The 21,917-nt window shown below is 40.6% G+C and overlaps 1 protein-coding gene across 1 annotated transcript in view; it reads right to left on the reverse strand.

Moving 5' to 3' along the window:
• The window catches only part of UBE3C (ubiquitin protein ligase E3C), a 168,544-nt gene that overhangs the window by 127,593 nt on the left and 19,034 nt on the right, over window positions 1-21,917 (reverse strand). The window contains exons 4-9 of the mRNA XM_084621594.1: window positions 21,234-21,380; window positions 13,841-13,956; window positions 7,744-7,901; window positions 2,906-3,059; window positions 2,194-2,411; window positions 1,644-1,798 (exon numbers count right to left, since the gene is read on the reverse strand). Of these exons, the coding sequence (XP_084477720.1) occupies window positions 1,644-1,798; window positions 2,194-2,411; window positions 2,906-3,059; window positions 7,744-7,901; window positions 13,841-13,956; window positions 21,234-21,380 (948 nt within the window). The remainder of the gene's footprint in view (window positions 1-1,643; window positions 1,799-2,193; window positions 2,412-2,905; window positions 3,060-7,743; window positions 7,902-13,840; window positions 13,957-21,233; window positions 21,381-21,917) is intronic.

The raw sequence follows: 21,917 nt of genomic DNA on the forward strand, positions 1-21,917 counted from the left end.
CACTTAAGAGAGTTATCGTGAGGATCGCTGATCAGCCTTGGCCTGCTGCATGACGTGCACAACTTGAAGCCGGGGGAGCGGGGCATGCCCCGCTCGGGACAAAGTTCAAACTGGGGCTCTACTGACTAACCAACGCTATCAACTATCTTTGACACTATGTACAACAACAACTGAACTAGTCAATGGATAACCACTGCTGCTCTTGAGAAGCAAAACAAGGCGCTCCAACCAACCGTCACAGACGGTAGGAAGGAACTGAAAGGGCGTAGGGCCAGCGGCACCTGACATACCACTGCATGGGAGCGCCACTCCAGGGCGCACCACAGTCGGCCCTACGGATACCGCTAAGGCAGAAATCTCCGACAACTGTGCACATGGGTGCACACACACCTAAAATGAAATAGACATGAGCAAGCACTCAAAGAAGAATATATAAATTTCTCCAAGGGAAGAATATAATATTTTCAAGTGGGAAGATTTGATGGCTGTGTTCCTTGACAACTCAGTGTTATCAGATACAAGCCCTACAAGGTCCCCTTTAAAATACAAAATTAAACTAGAAAGTCAACTGACATTTCTTTTTCTATCAAAGTAAATCATTCTAAATCTCATACTGTATTCCTACCCAAATTAATTTTAATGGGTCACTTTTTTCAAGAATTTTATTTTGCTTGGAAATGGCAAAATCTGAAAGTATATTAAGTTAAAAAAAAGTGTGTTGATCCTCACAAAATTTCATGTGGAAAGCTATTTTGAGACCCTTTCGTAAGCAGTTTCTATAAGTATTTCTCTGTGGAATCCAACATTCACTTCCCATCCCTTCCCCTGTAAAAACAAGATTAAAGGCTTCTTTTTTTTTTTAATCAGATAATGTTTTATGAAGCAACAAACTTTTTAATATAAATTTGTGTCTTATGATGGTGTTGCTGCTCCTGTACTTTTAAGAATTCTTGGTTATTACTATTTGTATTTTTGTAGTGCCTAGAAGCCCAAGTCATGGACCAGGACCTCACTGTACTATGCGCTGTACAAATACAGTAACTCCCCACTTAACGTCCTCTCGCTTAACATTGTTTCAAGCTTATGTCCCTGATCAATTACAGAACATGCTCCATTTAAAGTTGTGCAATGCTTCGCTATAATGTCATTTGGCTGCCTGCTTTGTCCACAGTTGGCCGCCCCCCTGCCACCCCCCCAGACCCCACAGCGGCTCCTACCCGCTGGCAGACCCTATGGATCAGCGCCTTCCCCCTCATCCCCCTCCCTTCTGCCCGTGGCAATCAGCTGGCTTGCAGCGTTCAGGAGGGATGGAGGGAGGGAGGGGGGAAGAGCAAGAACTCGGCGTGCTTCCCTCCCCTGCATCCTGAACGCCGCAAAGCAGTTAACTGCCACAGGCAGGAAGCAGGGGAGGGAGGGGGGAGGCTGCGTGCCGAGTCCTCGCTCCTCCCCCCATCCTTCTGCACCCTGAATGTCGCAAGCCAGCTGACTGCCACGGGCAGAAGGGATGGGGGAGGAACAAGGACGGGGTTTCACTGCATCAGCGGTAAATTAAATGAGGGGAATACAATGAAAGTGCCTTCCTCAATTTTAACTATGGTGTTGCTATAATAAGATTTTATTCAGCGGAACCCTTTAATACTTACAGGTATGGTCATCATCTTACTGATTTCTTCATCCTCATCTTCAGAATCACTGGTTGCATCTTGACAATGTGCACTAGTAGCAGACACAGGTAACTGAGAAAGAAATGTTTGGAGTACCCTTAAATACACAAGTAGCCCTTCCTCTGAAAGGGATCCTACAGCAAATAAACAAATAAAACAAAGTAAGCAGATCATACTATACTATAACTGAATATAACAGTGTTCAACAAGAATCCCTTATCAATAAACAACATGCTCAAAAGCTTACAATTAAAGTATGCCCTATATTGCAAAGAATTATATGAATCTTGGAATGGGCTGCAAGAAGAATACATCTAATGATCTTCATATTTTAAACTATCATTTTTTATTTCTTTTTCAGACCATGAAGAATACTAAAATATACTATGGTATATGGACTCCTTCTGGGTCCGCGGGCGAAGTTCTTACAGATGCAGCACCTCTCTTTTGTAACATGACAATTCAAAGAACTATATTATACAGTACACAAAAATTCATTTTAACTGAATAGATTATATATTTTTCATACCCAAATATGTTTCACCAACAGTTAAAACAAAGTAAAACAGCCATGGAGCTCTATCACTTTTTCTTGAACGCCTGCTTTCTGTTAATAGTGCATTCAGGAAGAGTTCATAAGGGAAAAGTGTTTGCACATCTGCAAGCGCTGGAATGATGAAATGGAATATCTGATCTGTAAAAGGTGCTGCCAGAAACTCCTCTGTGAAGGCAGCAAAAATCTGTTGCCTGAAAGGGGGGAAAAAAGGTTCTTTACAGAAAATGAAAACACAACTTTTCACCGGCACATCCATGAAGTGATTGATCATCAACTTGCGAGTCTGAACACATTATTTTATCTATCAAGGAAACTATGTATAGCTGCATTCCTTAATTCTATGCCACTATATTGAGCTCGTCAGATTACTCAAATAATTAATTTAATCGGCCCTTCTCAATATTATTCTATTTGTATTTTTCTTTAAAGCCTAATACACCCACATAAAACTATTCTGAAACCATTTCAAGATTATGAACAATTACATTTAACTGAAGAGCTGTAAAGAATTTCAGAAAACCTACCTCAGTATATTATTGCACTATCACATAATAAAACTCGTTTTTTCTGTAATACTGTGCACTCAACAGCACATATAAAAACTTAACTAAAAACTGCATGTACCCTATGTATTTAAGATAATAATGAGTTGATATACAAATATTGAAAGATCTCCTTTGATTACCTTGCACCCTCTGGACAGGAGCTATATGTAAAGTGCAATGGTTTCAGAACATTCTCTAGCAGTATTTTTGCAATAGGAACTCGAGAGACATCAGAATATTCAATACTCGATGGAAGCTTGTTGTTAATTAACAAATAAAGCGACCTGTAGTATCCTGAAACAAATAAAAATATATGCAACCATTTATTTCTTGAGTTGTAAAGAAAACTGCAATTTATAATTAGGAGCGCTTTACAATTCATAGCATAAAGTCTGATTTAAACAATTAATAGATAAACTGGAAAAATGCAGCAAAAAGGCAAAAAGCTATATTCACAAAAGAAATTGGACAGGTTATCAACAGTTTTTTTGGAAATGCAGTTTATTTTGTAAACTGCAGAGACAGATAAATGTATACAGAATTAGCCTGACTTTCAAAAATAACCTTCCCCTGCTGAACTGGCTCTTTAAAGCAGTTGCCACCTAGACACAGTATACTAAATCTCCTATTTCTCTGAACTCATCCGCCTGTCACATTTCTGATAGTTGTTTTTTTGGCCTTTTGGACACCATCAATGGCTCTCACTAGATCCAAAACCTTCCAGAGTATCATATGACATCCAACACACATACCTGCTGTTGGAGGAGTATCACAATTCTACAAATACTTCTGACCTCCACCAGTCTGGATTGAAAATTGCTCCTAAATTGTGGATTTCTTGCATAACAACATGATGTTCCATTGACTACACCACAAAGATGTGGGTGGGAGGTAACATGAACAGCATTTAGCTCAATAAGATGCAAAGACTATTTCATGATTCCATCCTATCCTTAATTCACATTCTTGCTCAATGAACTTGAAGTGTAGAGCAGGGGTGGGCAAACTACGGCTCGCAGGACCGTCCTGTCCAGCCCCTGAGCTCCCAGCCGGAGAGGCCTGCCCCCAGCCCCTCCCCCACAGCCACGCCGTCACACAGCTTGTTCCCGCCCACCTCCCAAGCTTTCAAATAAGCCTGTCTGGCCTGCCACTCTAAGTGACAGGGTAAGGGTGGGGGGAGGATAGGGGGTGAAGTCCCAGGGGGTCAGAGAGTGGCGGGGGGGGGGGGGTTGGATAGGCATGGGAGTGCCAGGGGGCCTGTCAGGGGCGGGGGTGCGGATGGGGCAATCAGGGGACAGGGAGCGGGGGGGGGGGAGGAGTTAGGGGTGGGGGTCCCGGGAGGGGGCAGTCAGGGGACAAGGAGCAGGGGGAGTTGGATAGGTCAGGAGTTCTGAGGGGGGCAGTCAGGGGGCTGGATGTGGGAGGGGGCGGGGCCAGGCTGTTTGGGGAGGCACAGCCTACCCTACCCAGCCCTCCATACCATTTTGCAACCCCAATGTGGCCCTCAGGCCAAAAAGTTTGCCCACCCCTGGTGTAGAGCATGTGAAAACTAAGGTAGATTCACACATTTTCTAGAGATATTACAGTTCCCATATGCTTTTATCATCAGTAATAAAAACCATCCTATTCAAATTACCTGCTCTAGTCAGTGAAAATCAGTCCATGACAATAAGACACATCACAAAAGCATATTTGGAAGGTTTCTAAGGCATTGAAAAGTTGAACTAACTTTTCCACCCTTCACACTGCCTCTTAAAACCACACCTGAGAGAGTTTAAACTTGCTCTGCAAGCACAGCATCACATCGTAATAGCTGAAAGTGAAGTGCAGTAAACATAGTACTCTTATGAAGAATCCTTTGTTGCACCCATTTCCTGGAAAGAACATTCACTGTTGCCAAAAACTGGAAATGTATATTTGAAGCTCACTTGCTGGAGACTATAAAACATTTGTTTAACTTTAAGAAAGAGGGTATTGTTAAAATAGTGTGTGTTTTAACTGTATTTCTCAAATGAAGCACTTCTTCTCAAGTGCACACTTGTAAATATGGATGTGCACTGAACTTGCCCTGTAGCTGACATTTCAGTTAAATTGATATTACTACTTTTAAATTGCCTTTGTGTGATAAATGGCCTCTAGGTTATCTAGATTTCATACATACCTACAATTTATTAATACTAGGGCTAATTAAGGGGTATTTCAGCAGTAAAAATTATTTGAGTTTGAAAGTTCGAGATATCAGTTTCTTATTTTTATAAGTTACAGTGCCTTTATATTGCCACAAACACTTTTTCTTACTATAAGGCCATGTGTACCCTAGGGAAAAGGTGCATTTTTAAACACACTAGCTAATGCATATTAACACGTATTGAGATTCTAGTACTGACAAGGCAGCTGTAGCTCTAACGTCTATGACTTGATTGAGGTAAAACCTAGGGTCCCTCTAAATTTTACTCTTACCAACTTGCATGTTAAAATTAATGGTTACTTTATCTTACAGTTACTGTTGCTCTTAGAAATGTGTTATCCATATATATGCCATGATCCACCCTCTTTCCCTATTATTATGAAGTTCCATAACTCATGGATTTCATATTGGCAAAGGAATGGAGGGTCCCCTGCCTTTTTCCTCTCAGCTGGGCAGCACAAGGACAGTCAGGGCACAGGCATGGCCCCAAGGAAGACTGTTGGCCAAAGGAATCCAAACTCAGGTGTGCAAGACATATGCACACCAACAGTCATAGACATTAGAGCTACAGCTCCCTTGTCAGTACTAGAATATATATGGACAAGTACTTGAAGAACTACACCTTGCCTTGTCTATATTAGTATTTTAACACATTAGCTAATATGCGCTAACATGAGTTAAAGATACATTTTTCCTAGTGAAGACAAGGCCTAAAAGGCTGATATACTTTATGTATATATGATACACTATACCCTTACTCCAGAGGAACTGTGCAAAAAAAGTTTCATCTGTACTCTACTCCAAAGCCAGTATTTAAATCAATACACGCAGGAGGTCATCTAGTCCAACCCCCTGCTCAAACCAAGATCAATCCCCAATTTTTGGCCCAGATCCCAAATGGCCCCTCAAGTATAGAACTCACAACCCTGGGTTTAGCAGGCCAATGCTCAAACCACTGAGCTATCCCTCCCCCGCATAATACATAAGCACATTCACCGATAAGCAGTGAGTCTTTCACAGGTCTTTCCAAAAGCTATGAATTATTAAAAATAAATATTTAAAAATTATTTCTCTGTGTGTTTTCAACCCTTTGAACTTCATCTTTAAATGTGAATATATTGTTTATCACTTGCCAAACCCTGAAAACTGTGTTCTCCTTTTTATGGTGCAATTTCATTTCATTAAGCAGCTCTTGTGTCCCCTGGACCAAATCCCACTTGCCTTAACTCACTTAAGTTATTATTAACAACTTGTATTACAGTACTGCCTAGAGGCTTCAATTAAAAATCAGAGGCCCTTGTGCTAGGCACTGGACAACATATCAAACAACGGTTAAGCTCTTTTGGGTAGGGGCTATATGATAAGATGTAACAAGTGGTGGAAATAACAAATGGAAAGTACAGGAGATGTAGGAGCTAAGGTAATAGTTATCAGAAGCACAGGCTAGATGGATTGTGTGCAAAACAGTTTAAATTAATGATATAAACAAAGATCACAAAAGTGTTTTGTACAATAACTCAGGTATCATGTATGATTAAAAGGACAGCACAACTGCCATTATCATGCAGTCTTACTATTTTTTGCTTTTTGTACTATGATCAGACAGACAGCTGAATTTTATGGAGTTAGATTTTTAACCTATCCAGATTTAAATTCTCGTACATCAATTTTGAAAACTGGATGTTATGTAGTAATGACAAGCTAACATCACTATATGGAGGTGACACCTTCAAAAATACTTTATACAAGAGCTAAACAAAGATACAAATTATGGTGTTCTTAATAGCATACTATGAAAATGTGTAATAGTTTCTAGGCAAGCCAATTAACGTATTGCAATCTCACTCACACTGTATTATGCTCTGGTAAAAAGTAATTTCTGACTGTAGCAGTTCCATCTAAATCAACAGGACCAGCATAACAGCAGGATTTTGTCCTTTAAAATATGGATCTATTCCAAGAAGTGACTGTAGAAATGACATCCTGGAGTTCTGTAGTTTTTTCCTATAAATGGCTGTCAGGTCAAACATGATTAGTTAAGAAGAAAAAGTTTTTCCATTCCCTTTGATATGAGTATGGCAAACTCAACCCAGGATCAGAAAGCCAAACTGCCGCCTTTCCTTCTTGCACATCCCACAAGTAATAAAAGTTCCACAAGCCAAATTACACCCTCAGTAACACCTATGCAATCCATTTGCTTTCAACAGGTTTGCACAGATGTTACTGCCTGGAACTTCGCAAACAACTCTATTGATGATGGAACAAAGGAAACAGAACATAGCTCACTATCTCTTTGCTGTGTTGGTACTATGGTGCTAACAGGATTAAAAATTAACAAACACTTTTTAACACCATCTAGCAGATAAAGGGAGATCATCTGTTGCACAAGAAGGTAACATTTTTAAAAAATTATTTTTCAGAGTAGAACTGCAGTTTGGGTCTTGGGGGGAGGTTATTTGCTCACATGTAAAACAGCAGACAGATGAAAGAAGCACATTCACTATATAATATTAGCATATAACAAACTAAATAGTAAAACAAATTGCACTAACAACCTAGTAAAACATACAGTTTAGAAACACGATTCCAAAGAAATCAAGTATTGAGCTGTACCTTTCTGTTCATTAAACATGTTCATTAAAACTATGGGTCAGTGTCAGAACTACTTAATGTTAACCATAATGTCTGTTGTCAAAATACAATGTGTTTCAGTAACATGGCCTTCAGCAGTTACACATTTGTTCAAAGTTTGTGTTTTTTCCCACAACTTCTAATATTCCTGCTACTGACCTTTTTGAACCATGTAGTGCAAAATTTGTTCAAATAATGATGCCACATAGTTGGCATCTTGTAAAACAGGTAAATACGTATTCTCAGATGAAAATACCTCAAGCATTCTCATAGGAAGTGCAACATTCAGACTGTCATCGTTGCAGTTTTGCAGTAACCTGTAAATAAAATAAAATTCACAATTACTTAACAGGAGAGGTTTTTCCCATTTAAGTTAAGATTTATGCATACTTTTTAAAAATTGAGCTACGAAGATTTTCACATCTTCCTTAAAAATAATCTTATTCATAATGGATTCTAAACATCCTCAGGAGTTCAACTATCTTTACAAGACAAGTGCTTCAACAACCCTGGAACATAGGAATTACCAAACCAGATCAAACTCACGGTCCATCTAGTAAAATATCCTGTCTTTGGCAGCGGCCAGCACCAGATGCTTCAGGGGAAGGCACAAGGAACCATGCAACAAGCAGCAGGAACCATGCAACAAGCAGCTGTGGGATAAACTTGTTTCACACAAACATGTCATGCTAATTCCCAATACAGCTTGGTTTAAACCCTGAAGCATAAGGTTTTCTGTTCTTTCCTGAAGTCTTTTTTTTTAGTATTAACCATAAAAAAATCTCGATGTTTTTCTTTTCCATACAAATATCCAATCCCTCTTTCCTAAATTCTTGGCCTCAATGACTTGCAAAGTTTAGTGGCCTGCAGCATTCATTAGATAGACACAATCATTATGAGACTCCTCAGAAGAGAAGTCCAGAGTATCTATCTGCCAACAGGTATGACATGAACACAGAAAATGAAGCCAGGTCTGCCAGGACTAAGCTGTGTGGGATTCTGGAGAGGCAGCTGAAGACAGTCAGATGTGTGACAAAAGCTCTATCCTCAGCTACAGAACAAAGTGCTAGACATTCTACTCTCTATACTTCTTTGCTAAACTATTCATCAAATACCTGCAATTACAGAAATGGGGGAGAATAAATATATGGCACCATGATGGGTTGGGGGTGCATACGGGCTAGGAAAATTAAGAAGGGAAAGGTTAAAAGGACAGTCCCAAAATCAAGGAACTAGAACCTTAGAAACCTGGTTGGATCAGCTTTTAAGTTCTACCACGGGCAAAATGGAGTTTCACGCCGCAGAACAATAATGAAGCCTAAGGTCCAAATAGTCTAGTTTGTATTATGTAGTTTATATTACATACATACACCTATATTATAGTGAAAAAAATCAACAATTTAAATAGGCTCACTGCCAACTTGAAATCTAGCCATTAAAAAAAGCATTAAAAGTAGTTTCTGTTACTATCCCTGCCCCAAAGATCCCCTGTTAATTTCTATAATTTTGCATTTGCCTATCCCTCTTTTGTTGTGTAAAAAGCCAATTCGAACAGAAAGAAAATGATAGACTATACAGTAGAATCAATGACATTAAGAATACACAAAATTCTGACAAATGCACAAAGTAAAAAAAATAAAAAACAGAGAAAACATTTCCACTAATCTCTTTAATTTATAGTAATTTTAGGTGTCATTTGTAAACACACTAGTTAAAAAATGTCCAGAAAAAAAAGGATGATTTTAATTGACTGTGTCACTTTGAATCAAGAACAAAACAGGTCAAACCAACCTAATAGCTCTGACAGAGTAACAAGACTTGTGGACAGGGGGAAGCGGTAGAACTGACTTTAGTAAGGCTTTTGATACTGTCTCTCATGACCGTCTCATAAACAAACTGGGGAAATGCAACCTAGATGGAACTACTATACCAATGATGCATAACTGGTTGGAAAACCCTTCCCAGAGAGTAGTTATCAATGGTTCACAGTCAAACTGGGTAGGGCATATCAAGTGAGGTCCCACAGGGATCAGTTCTGGGTCTGGTTCTGTTCAAAATCTTGATCAATGACTTAGATAATGGCATAGAGGCTACACTTACAAAGTTTATGGACAATACCAAGCTAGGAGAGGTTGCAAGTACTTTGGAGGATAGGATTAAAATGCAAAATGATCTGGACAAACTGGAGAAATGGTCTGAAGTAAACAGGATGAAATTCAATAAGGCCAAACGCAGAGTACTCCACTTAGGAAGGAACAATCAGTTGCACATATACAAAATAAGAAATGACTGCCTACAAAGGAGTACTGCGGAAAGGGATCTGCGGGTCGTAGCGGATCACAAACTAAATTTAACACTGTTTCAAAAAAGCTAACACCATTCTGGGATGTATTAGCAGGAGCGTTGTAAGCAAGACACAAAAAATAATTCTTCTGCTCTACTCTGTGCTGATTAGACCTCAACTGGAGTATTGTGTCCAGTTCTGGGCACCACATTTCAAGAAAGATGTAGACAAATTGGAGAAAGTACAGAGGAGAGCAACAAAAATGATTAAAGGTCTAGAAAACATGAGCTATGAGGGAGGATTGAAAAAACTGGGTTTGTTTTTTCTGGAGAAGAGAAAACTGAAGGGGAACATAACAGTCTTCAAGTATGTAAAAGGTTGTTATAAAGAAGAGAGTGCTATGTTGTTGTCCTGTTCTTAGTGGCTAAGGAGAAATAGTAATGGGCTTAAATTTCCACAAGGGAGCTTTAGGTTACAGTTAGGAACTTTTTCCTAATGTCTAACAGTAGTTAGGCACTGGAACAAACTACCTAGGGATGTTGTGGAATCTCAGTCACTGGAGGTTTTTAAGAACAGGTTAGAATCATAGAATATCAGGGTTGGAAGGGACCTCAGGAGGTCATCTAGTCCAACCCCCTGCTCAAAGCAGGACCAATCCCCAACTAAATCATCCCAGCCAGGGCTTTGTCAAGCCTGACCTTAAAAACTTCTAAGGAAGGAGATTCCACCACCTCCCTAGGTAACGCATTCCAGTGTTTCACCACCCTCCTAGTGAAAAAGTTATTCCTAATATCTAACCTAAACCTCCCCCACTGCAACTTGAGACCATTACTCCTTGTTCTGTCATCTACTACCACTCAGAACAGTCTAGATCCATCCTCTTCAGAACCCCCTTTCAGGTAGTTGAAAGCAGCTATCAAATCCCGCTCTCATTCTTCTCTTCTGCAGACTAAACAATCCCAGTTCCCTCAGCCCCTCCTCATAAGTCATGTGTTCCAGTCCCCTAATCATTTTTGTTGCTCTCCGGCGGACGTTTTCCAATTTTTCCACATCCTCCTTGTAGTGTGGGGCCCAAAACTGGACACAGTACTCCAGACGAAGTCTCACCAATGTCGAATGGAGGGGAACGATCACATCCCTCGATCTGCTGGCAATGCCCCTACTTATATATCCCAAAATGCCATTGGCCTTCTTGGCTACAACGGCACACTGTGGACTCATATCCAGCTTCTCGTCCACTGTAACCCTTAGGTCCTTTTCTGCAGAACTACTGCCTAGCCGTTCGGTCCCTAGTCTGTAGCGGTGCATGGGATTCTTCTGTCCTAAGTGCAGCACTCTGCACTTGTCCTTGTTGAACCTCATCAGATTTCTTTTGGCCCAATCCTCTAATTTGTCTAGGTCCCTCTGTATCCTACCCCTACCCTCCAGCATATCTACCTCTCCAGTTAGACAAACAACTACCAGGAAATGGTCTAGATGATACTTAGCCCTGCTTTGAGTGCAGGGACTGGACTAGAAGATCTCTTAAGATCCCTTCCAGTCCTACAGTTCTATAATTCTACGACGGGGTGAGCAAACTACAGCCCATGGGCTGGATATGGCCCGCGAGCTGGCTACGGCTTGCCAGCTGTTTTAATCCGGCCCTCGAGCCGCTGCTGGGGAGTGGGGTCTGGGGCTTGCCCAGCTCCGGAGCTCCAGCCGGGGAGCAGGGTCAGGGGCCACTCCACACGGCTCCTGGAATAGTGGCATGGCCCGCCTCTGGCTCCTACGCGCAGAGGCAGCCAGAGGGCTCTGCACGCTGCTCCCACTCCAAGCACCACCCCTGCAGTTCCCACTGGCCGGGAACTGCGGCCAATGGGAGCTGCAAGGGCGGTGCCTGCACACAGCACAGTGCACAGAGCCGCCTGGCCTTGCCTCCGCATAGGAGCCAGAGAAGGGACATGCCACTTCTTCTGGGAGCTGCTTGAGGTAAGTGCCACCCAGAGTCTGCACCCCTGAGCCTCCCCCTGCGCCCTAACCCCCTGCCCTAGCCCTGATCCCACTCCTGCCCTCCAAACCCCTCGGTCCCAGCCCAGAGCACCCTCCTATACCCCAAACTCCTCATCCCCAGCCCCATCCCAGAGCCTGCACCCCCAGCCAGAGCCCTCACCCCACCCCAGCCTGGTGCCCCCTCCCACACCCTGAACTCCTAATTTCTGGCCAAACCCATCCTGCACCTCCAACCAGAGCCCTCACCCCCTCCCGCACCCCAACCCCAATTTTGTGAGTATTCATCGCCCGCCATACAATTGCTATTCCCAGATGTGGTCCTCAGGCCAAAAAGTTTGCCCACCCCTGTTCTATGAAATACAGTGGGAAAATGTATGCAAACCACATCAGCTTTTATTTTTTCTTTATAATTACTTATCTTGGTGCACCAATTCACATGAATTTATCCTGTGGTTTTGTTTTTTTTTAAGCTAACGTCCTACTGAGTCAATATTAGAAACTGATACATAACTATTTACACTGAGCAATTTTCTCACACGGAAATAAACCGTTTTAAATAAGCCTATTACTTTCTAATCTAAAGTACAATGTATACTTTAAATTCTATTTCCATGGTAGACTTTACATTACCAAGGGACACATTAAAGTATGAGAAATATACACAAATATTGAGTCCATGAGAATTGATAGAACTGAAACCATCTGATATGTAAATATAGATGTTATCTGAAAATATACATTAGTATCAAAAACCTTTTTGGTTCCATTGCACTTCACCCTTTTGTAAAAGAGATTTAAACCGTAACAGATATAAAACGCATATTGCAACAACATTTTAGTTCTCTTTAATACAAATATCTGATACAGTAAAATATACAGTGAACTCTGATATAGTAAAACTTAATTTCTAAAGTAGAAAGAATATTCCAAATTATTTCAAATTTTAAAACTGTAAATTGCAATTCCAATTACAGTGGAACTTCACTTCTAGTGCAGTGATATCATGAAATGAAAAGGTCTTAACAACAACTGGGTTCCAATGTACCCTATATTTTAGTTTACAGAGTTTTGATGTCATAATTCACTATGTATACAGTTACCAGAAGAATGCAAAAATTTATCAAATCCAAGTGCACTAGGCATTCATTGTCTACAAATGCCCCTAATATTAACTGAACTGAGACCATAGGACAAAACATATTCACGTGGCGAGTTCCACTGTTGGCTCTGCACTCCAAGGAAACAGTATCCTCTTCACAAGACCTTTTAGCTCTGGAGAAGGGAGCTGGCTACTGTTATCATGTCAACGTGAAGAATAATCTTTTTGGTTCCAAAGAGGAGAGTGGGCTACTTCTACCAGATCCAGGTCAGCTATTTATCTCTGTCCCAGTAGACTTTGCTTCCCGTGGCCCTATGAAAGTACTCTCAGCATCACTATCTGCAATTATCACATTGCTGAACTCAATGACATGCATGCACATCATGCCTCAAATTGAAAATAAAAGTGGGAGCAAACAGTATTTTAAACAACCATATTAGCCATAGAACAGCAACAAACATCTTAGTACAAAGCACTTTGTGACAGGCTGGGGATACAGTTATGATTCATACAGCTCTTCCCAAACAGTCACTAGTTCTGAGGAAATGTTCTGATTTGGACAATTATTGCTAATGGTCCCAATTCAGGAAAATACTTCAGCACATGCTTAAATCCATCACTATTGAGGACAGCCCTCAAGCACATGCTTAATTTTGAAGTCAATGGAAAATAAGCACGTGTAATTCCTGTCCTGAATAGGAAAGATTTTCCTTTATTGGAGCCTGTATATCTAACATGAATTAAAAAAATAAAATAAAAAACAACGAAAAACCCTCTCTACTAAACAAACCATCACATTTAATTCCTATGTTTTATCTGGTGATATCAATACATGTTTTCTGAACGCCATTTAGATATTAGTTGGGAGAAAGAAAGTGATTTACCTGCAACATAGGCCCAACAGTCTTTTTATTTGGAATAAGCAAGTAAGTCTGTCAGGACCATCCAACTGCTTAACGAACTGAGAACTTTGTTTAATTAAGTTCTGACACATCCATATCTGGGAAAAACAAAATGCACAGATTTGATCAAAAACCCTGTAAAAATGAATGCTGTTATTCATTATGGGCCGATAATGATTTCCTCACTCATTTTGAAAAAGCACTTTATTCTACCAGAAGTCCCATTACAGCCAATTCATGGAGAAAGGTATGAGTGAGTATATCATATTTTGGCCTACATAAAATGCTATGAAAAAATGCTATTCATACCATTTTACAGTAAGTTATAAAACGAGATATAGTTTAGCACTGTGAATTATCTAATGAGAATGTGACAAGTCATTAATCAATAAAAAATTTCTCTAATCAGGATTTGATTAAGCCACTGGCACAATAAACCTAAGCCTGGGTCTCCAGCTACTGGAGTCATGTGATTATGTTAGTATGTCAAAAGCTAAACTTTCATTTAAAAAGTAGTTTTTAGCCCTCATGCTGCAAAGAAAAGCTTGAATATGAGAAATGATTATAATTATAATTGAGTCGGCAGACAGCCTGAAGCAATAATCTATAAGCTTTCCTATACATCTGAGATCCACTATTCAAGGAGTCCCTGCCACCATGGCTGCAGAAGACTGACTGTGAGAAAAGAGAAGAGCGCAGCTGTGACCATTTAGGAATATGTCTGTACAATTTATGAATTCTGTGTGAGATTATGATCCCTATGTGTCTGCAAACTCCACTCTGAATGTGCAGCCTTTTGACTTCTCTATGGTCTGTTTCTCCATGGTGGGTTTAGATTCCAAAGATGGTGGAAAAAACAAAAAGAGAGTAGCTGATTCTAAGTACCCCATCATTGGAAATCTATACATTCTAGACAAAAGACAGATCCCTGCCCAGAAAAACTGGATTAGCAGGAGGCAAGTCACCTTGATAGCAAAGTCACCTGGCAGGATTTTGTGCTCAAATGGGGAAGCTGGCAAGAGTGTCACCTGACACAGGTGACTGAAGGTTCTAAAAAGAACAGAAGCTGTTGTGCTCATGGGCCATTTTCTCCAGTCCATGAGGGAGAAGCAACTGAGCATGCAACACCTTATGAGGCTGGGGACTCCCCGCCTGCCTTCCTGGATCCAAACGCAGTGGCAGAACTAACTGATGTACATGTGACACCTTTTCAAGCATATTTATGCAACTGACAAAAGTACCTGTATGACACGAATTTTCACACAGGGCAGAAGAGTGAGCCCGCCCTGCACTCAAACAGCAGCAGTGTTTCCTGTAGCACAAGGCTGGGCCTGGCTCCCCACTCCTAATGTTGTGACATGGTGCACATCACTCACTCAAATTTGGCCTGGCCACCGCTCTGTCATGATGCGCTACTCCACAACCCCATGTGCCAGGCTGCAACACGTGGAGTGAAGAGCTGGGCCCAGCCCTGAAGGATAGAAGCCGCTGCTGCCAGGTGAGTGTGGAGGTAGGCTTGCTCTTCACCCCACCAGCAATGACCCATCTCTCTTCCCCCCCTGCCACCTCCCCAGGTGTAAAACCTGGCTTCACCATTGCCCAGATGGTTCTCCCAAGACTCACAGCACAGGGCTGAACGAGTGAGGGATACTGAAGTTTAAGATGTTTATTTTTGGTATGATATAAACTCTCCTGGGCTTTCTGTGATTAAATAAATGGGGCATAAACATGTTGGACTTTGTGCGTTAACTGCTTCACAATGCTGCATGTGCTTGAGTTAAACTGGAACCAGAAGCTTCTTAACTTTGGGAAGGAATTCTCACAGAGGGGTGTGTTTAAGTAATTGGGGTAATTCAGGGGTCAGTGCTGCTCCTGGGGGCTAAAGGCAGATGGGCGGAGAAACTCCATTTCCAAGAAGGGGAACAGACGGAGAATCAGCGCCAAGGAAACGTGCCAAAGAGGGCAAGGAAGGGCCCAATGATGCAGACTGCTAAGATTCTAGAAGCTTGACACATCCTGGCGACCCAGAACAGCAGAGGCTTGGACTTCCTTCACAGCAGTCCTAGTGAGCAGCCATGAGAGGCACTTGCTAGGATCTATGACAGCAGCAAATCCGACTCATCCATCCAAGCAAAAACTTCTCAACTGCTGAGACAGGTACTTCCCCCCACCAACCCTGCCGCCACTCCTGCTGCTCGGTGGGGAGGGGGAGAAGAGGACCCCATAATGCTACCCCACCTCTCTGAGAGGGGAGGGAGATGCCCTGCCACCACCACTCCAAATAGAGACAGGACAATAACAAACCCCTTATTATGTGTGCCTGGTATGCCCCAGGTTGCCTTAATTTGACCCTGTAGTTACAGTGAGGTAAACTACATTTAAAAGGTTCTCTTTATGAACCTCTTATGTGGCAATCACAATTTCTAGGTGGGGGGGGGGATCTTGTTCCACACGTGGGTTATGCACGCTTACAGCACTTTACTGCTCTATTATCTTCAGTGTAGCATTTAAAAATGCTACATGTTTTTCAAATATTTAACAGACCATTTTAAAATATGCATCAAATAGTTTATTATTTTTCCCTAACTCCTCAAATTTAAAGTATTTTGTGTGAAGCTTCATAATATATATCCCCCCCCACCCCAAAAAAGAACTGACTACAAAAGAGTACATATCAAGGACAAATAGTGTGCTCAACAATTAGAAATTCTCTTCTTGTTTTCTTTCCTTGGCCTGGATTTACTGAAAGTTTTAGGATTCTTTTAACGTTTGAGGCATTTTCTTTGATGTCTTTATTAATTACTCATGTCCTCTGAAGTTAGTGTAATTAGGTTATTCTTTCAATGGGAAATATCTCCCAGACTTGATTACACTGCATTAGTACCTTCACAGAGAGAAAATACTGGGTAATAAAGGGCTCTTTAATTGAGCAAAAAAGGCGTAACAAGAACGAGTGGCAGAAAACTGAGGCTAGACAAAGTCAAAAGAGAAATAAGGCAGATTTTTAACAGTGAGGGCAATTAACCAATGGTACAAACTCGCAAAGGAAGTGGTGGATTCTCCATCTTTTGATATCTTCAAATCAAGACTAGACGTCTTTCTGGAAGACATGCTTCAGCCAAACATGAATTATTAGGCTCAATACAGGGGTACCTGAGTGAAATTTAAGGGTCTGTGATACATAGGAAGTTAGACTATATGATCTAGATTAGCAATTATCTTTGAAAAAAGTCATGGAAAACAGGAGACATTCCAGAAGACTGGAAAAGGGCAAATATAGTGCCAATCTATTAAAAGGGAAAGAAGGGCAACCCATGGAATTACAGACCAGTCAGCTTAACTTCTGTACCCGGAAAGATAATGGAGCAAATAATTAAGCAAGCAATTTGCAAACATCTAGAAAATAATATGGTGATAGGTAACAGTCAGTATGGATTTGTCAAAAACAAATCTTGCCAAACCAACCGATAGCTTTCTTTGACAGGGTAATAAGCCTTCTGGCCGGGGGGAAGCGGTAGACGTGGTGTATCTTGACTTTAGTAAGTCTTTTGATACTGTCTTGCCTGACCTTCTCATAAACAAACTAGGGAAACACAACCTAGATGGAGCTACTATAAGGTGGGTGCATAACTGGTTGGAAAATCGTTCCCAGAAAGTAGTTATCAGTGGTTCACAGTCAAGCTGGAAGGGCATAACGAGTGGGGTCCTGCAGGGATCGGTTCTGTTCAATAGCTTCATCAATGATTTAGATAATGGCACAGAGAGTACACTTATAAAGTCTGCAGATGATACCAAGCTGGGAGGAGGTGCAACTGCTTTGGAGGATAGGATTAAAATTCAGACTGATCTGAACAAACTGGAGAAATGGTCTGAAGTAAATAGGATGAAATTCAATAAGGACAAATGCAAAGTACTCAACTTAGGAAGGAACAATCAGTTGCACACATACAAAATGGGAAATGACTGCCTAGGAAAGAGTACTGCGGAAAGGATACATTGTCCTGGATATGAGTCAACAGTGTGCCCTTATTGCCAAGAAGGCTAACAGCATTTTGGGCTGTATAAGTAGAAGCATTGCCAGCAGATCGAGGGACGTGATTATTCGCCTCTATTCAGCATTGGTGAGGCCTCATCTGGAGTACTGTATCCAGTTTTGGGTCCCACACTACAAGAAGGATGTGGAAAAATTGGAAAGAGTCCAGTGGAGGGCAACAAAAATTAGTAGAGGGGTGGAGCACATGACTTATGAAGAGAGGCTGAGGGAACTGGGATTATTTAGTCTGCAGAAGAGAAGAATGAGGGCGGGATTTAATAGCTGCTTTCAACTACCTGAAAGGGGGTTCCAAAGCGGACGGCTCTAGGCTGTTCTCAGTGGTGGCAGATGACAGAACAAGGAGCAATGGTCTCAAGTTTCAGTGGGGGAGGTTTAGGTTGGATATTAGGAAATACTATTTCACTAGGAGGGTGGTGAAGCACTGGAATGGGTTATCTAGGGAGATGGTAGAATCTCCTTCCTTAGAAGTTTTTAAGATCAGGCTTGACGAAGCCCTGGCTGGGATGATTTAGTTGGGGATTGGTCCTGCTTTGAGCAGAGAGTTGGACTAGATGACCTCCTGAGGTCCCTTCCAACCCTGATATTCTATGATTCTAAGGGATCTGGGGGTCATAGCGGATCACAAGCTAAATATGAGTCAACAGTGTAACGCTGTTGCAAAAAAAGTGAACATCATTCTGGAATGTATTAGCAGGAGTATTGTAAGCAAGACATGAAAAGTAATTCTTCTGCTCTACTCCGCACTGATTAGGCCTCCACTGGAGTATTATGTCCAGTTCTCGGCACCACATTTCAGGAAAGATGTGGACAAACTGGAGAAAGACCCAGAGAAGAGCAACAAAAATTATTAAAGGTCTAGAAAACATGATCTATGAGGGAAGATTGAAAAAAAATGGGTTTATTTATTCTGGAGAAGAGACAACTGAGGGGGGACATGATAGCAGTTTTCAAGTACAGAAAATGTTGTTACAAGGAGGAGGGAGAAAGTGTTTTTCTTAACCTCTGAGGATAGGACAAGAAGCAATGGGCTTAAATTGCAGCAAGGGCGCTTTAGGTTGGACATTAGGAAAAACTTCCTGTCAGAGTGGTTAAGCACTGGAATAAATTGTCTAGGGAGGTGGTGGAATCTCCATCATTCAGGATTTTTAAGATCAGGTTGAACAAACACCTGTCAGGGATGGTCTAGATAATACTTAATCCTGCTTTGAGCACATGAGACTGGATTAGATGATCTCTCGAGGTCCCTTCCAGTTCTATGATTCCTATGATCCAATGGTCCCTCCAGCCTTAAACCTCTCTGAATCTATGAAACACCTTAATGTCATCTGAAAAGGTCAGGGTTAATTACCAATTCCCTAAAACAAATATATATATATCATTAAAAATAGTCTAAGTAAATGTTTTTCACATTTCAGGTTCTACAGCTGTAGAACAGAATGAGAAGGCGGTGAGATTGCTGCAACAGGAAACAGGTATGAATAATATCATGGCTGCTCAAGCGATTTGTTGGGATAAGAAAAGAATACCTTGAACACATGACAATTTTTGCAAGAAGACCTGAATACCGGTCTGAGTTATATGGACTGGGAAATAGCACTTATTAACATCAAAAATAGTCTAGCAGCAGGTTTTTAAAATAAGTATTATCTGATCCCCTATACAGGCAAAATGTTCAGGTAATAAATGTAGGGAAAAACATAGGCAGAAGGTGATGATTAAGCAGGTGACCTAGGACTGTAGAAAATGCAACGATTTTCAGGTATAGTTTTAAGAAGGTCAGCTTTTAGGCATATATTCAGTAGTGAACTCTACCCTAGGACTTACTAGTTAAGAAATGACAGGGTTAAAGAAAGTGCTGAGGAAATGGGACAGTGGGGCTAACCACTTTCATCATATGCAATTAGGTTAGACATTGGATAACTAGTGAACCACTGGGAAAACAGGAATGGCTATCCCTCTTAGCTCAGAATATAAACCAAGCACAGTGTGTAGGGTAAATACAAGGTACAAGAAAATATTATAATCTAGAATGTATGAACTGGTTAAAAGATCTTATTACTGAACATATTGGCTTTCAGAAGAGTTGTGTAAATTTATAGAATTACAGGGTCAACTAGTTTATTCCCCCCCTTCCACCATACAATCTGCATGACCATTACACCTCTTTTCCTGTTGATTTTCTCCTTTGATAATGACTGGGAATTTTTCAAACCCTATGTTTTAATAGAGCATATGCAAACATAATCACCTTTTTCTAACTTCTTTTATATGCACCTACACCATCAATGTCAGTAGACTGTGCTCCGGGAAAAGCATGATTAACCCCTTGGTAGCAGGGGAAGCTTGCTTTTCAATGTTGCAGAAAAATAATATCTGTATTAGTCCTTTAAAATTCTCAGAGCTAGGCTAACAGACTAAACAGCTATGTCTTGTCTTAGTCTATGTTTTGTGACAGAGAATATAGACTGTTATATAAATGAACAATTTTAATATATTATCTTATACAGATGCAGGCACACTAAATGCACAAGGCACTTTACACAACACAGACTAAGACATATTAGCATATTCTTCACTGAGAAAGAAGGAGGTTCCTCATCTGAAAAGTTTTAAGGTACGATAAATGTTCATCCCATCTTTAGAAGTTGAAACTGAAAAAGTTTTAAACTTCCGACAAGGAAAAAGTGTATTCTTCATATATTTTAAATTTTCAAACCGTCGCAATAGTTTCATATTCATTTACTTTTATGTTTAAATCCTTCTTCCTTGCAGGATTTAGACTTCTGCAGAGACATGCTATCCTTATCAGTAACTGCAGAAAACTCAACGACTTCACATAAACTTGTGGAAAGAAGAAGCTACAGAAAACTGAAGGGAAAAAAAAAAGAAACAATGCTAACAGCTACAATATTTTCATACAGTGGTGGTTCACTCTGAGTGCAATTTTTTTTCTTATGAGTTATGTATACCATTTATGCTGCTATTCACAATGGTTTCTCAAACTTCCCACTGACCTTTAATATTTAATTATACACATGAAAAGTGGATTTGTGCTATTTCATCTGAATTGGCGTTCAATAGGAAGTACAAAGAAGAAAGCTAGCCATCAAAATCCATCAATTTTGCTCTCTTTGAAACTGGATTAAAAAAGAGGGCTACAGAACAGCCACATTTCTAACAAATGGATCAAAAGGATAACTAAGCCTGTTCTGCAGCCACCCACTTATTTCTGCTGAATGAAGCAATTAGTGATGAAGTGACTAAAAAACATGCAAGAAATAAAACTAACTACAGTAGAGTAAAATATGTACTGGCACTCACCAAACGCTTAGAATCCTCTTTCTGTCTATAAAAAAACAGAAGTTGACGTACTAAAAGGGTCAGATTAGCTCCACTGGCAGTGGAGACAGTTCCTCCAGATTGTGCCAGATTAGCACAGCGATCAAATTCACTTCTTTGGATGGAGTACTTAAAAGTTAAAAATAAATTAAAATTATGCTCTGACAACACATTAAAATATAAATGCAGGATTTTAAGCTATTCATTTTGAGTTTCCATCTTATCTGACAGGTAAAATGAAGGTACTATTCTGATGTTACATATTTGTTAAGAGTCCAAGTTAGACAAATCCCCTCCACAGCATTATGCTGATTCTTTGTTTACAATTTGTCCTGAAGACCCATGTTAAGAAATACCATTTAATATAAACTTGTTTTGAACCAGCCCACTCTGTTAGCCAGTTCATAAACATAAACAACCCTTTTGCAGAATAACTGACCCAGTGCTGTCTTAAAGAAGCCCCTTCCAAATCAACCTATCACCTAAATTATATGAAGAAACATGTTTGTGTATCACACACTAGAAATGCCATTTCAATCACTTGAAACATATTGGCCCAATTTTCAGAGGTGCTAAGCAACCCCAGCTTCTCTTCATGTAAACAGGAACTGCAAGAACACGGTCCAGCAATGCCCTTATGCACGTGCTTTAACTTTGAAAACATGA

The sequence above is a fragment of the Lepidochelys olivacea genome (assembly GCF_965140295.1).
Source record: "Lepidochelys olivacea isolate rLepOli2 genome assembly, chromosome: 2".
Classification (NCBI taxonomy): domain Eukaryota; kingdom Metazoa; phylum Chordata; order Testudines; family Cheloniidae; genus Lepidochelys; species Lepidochelys olivacea.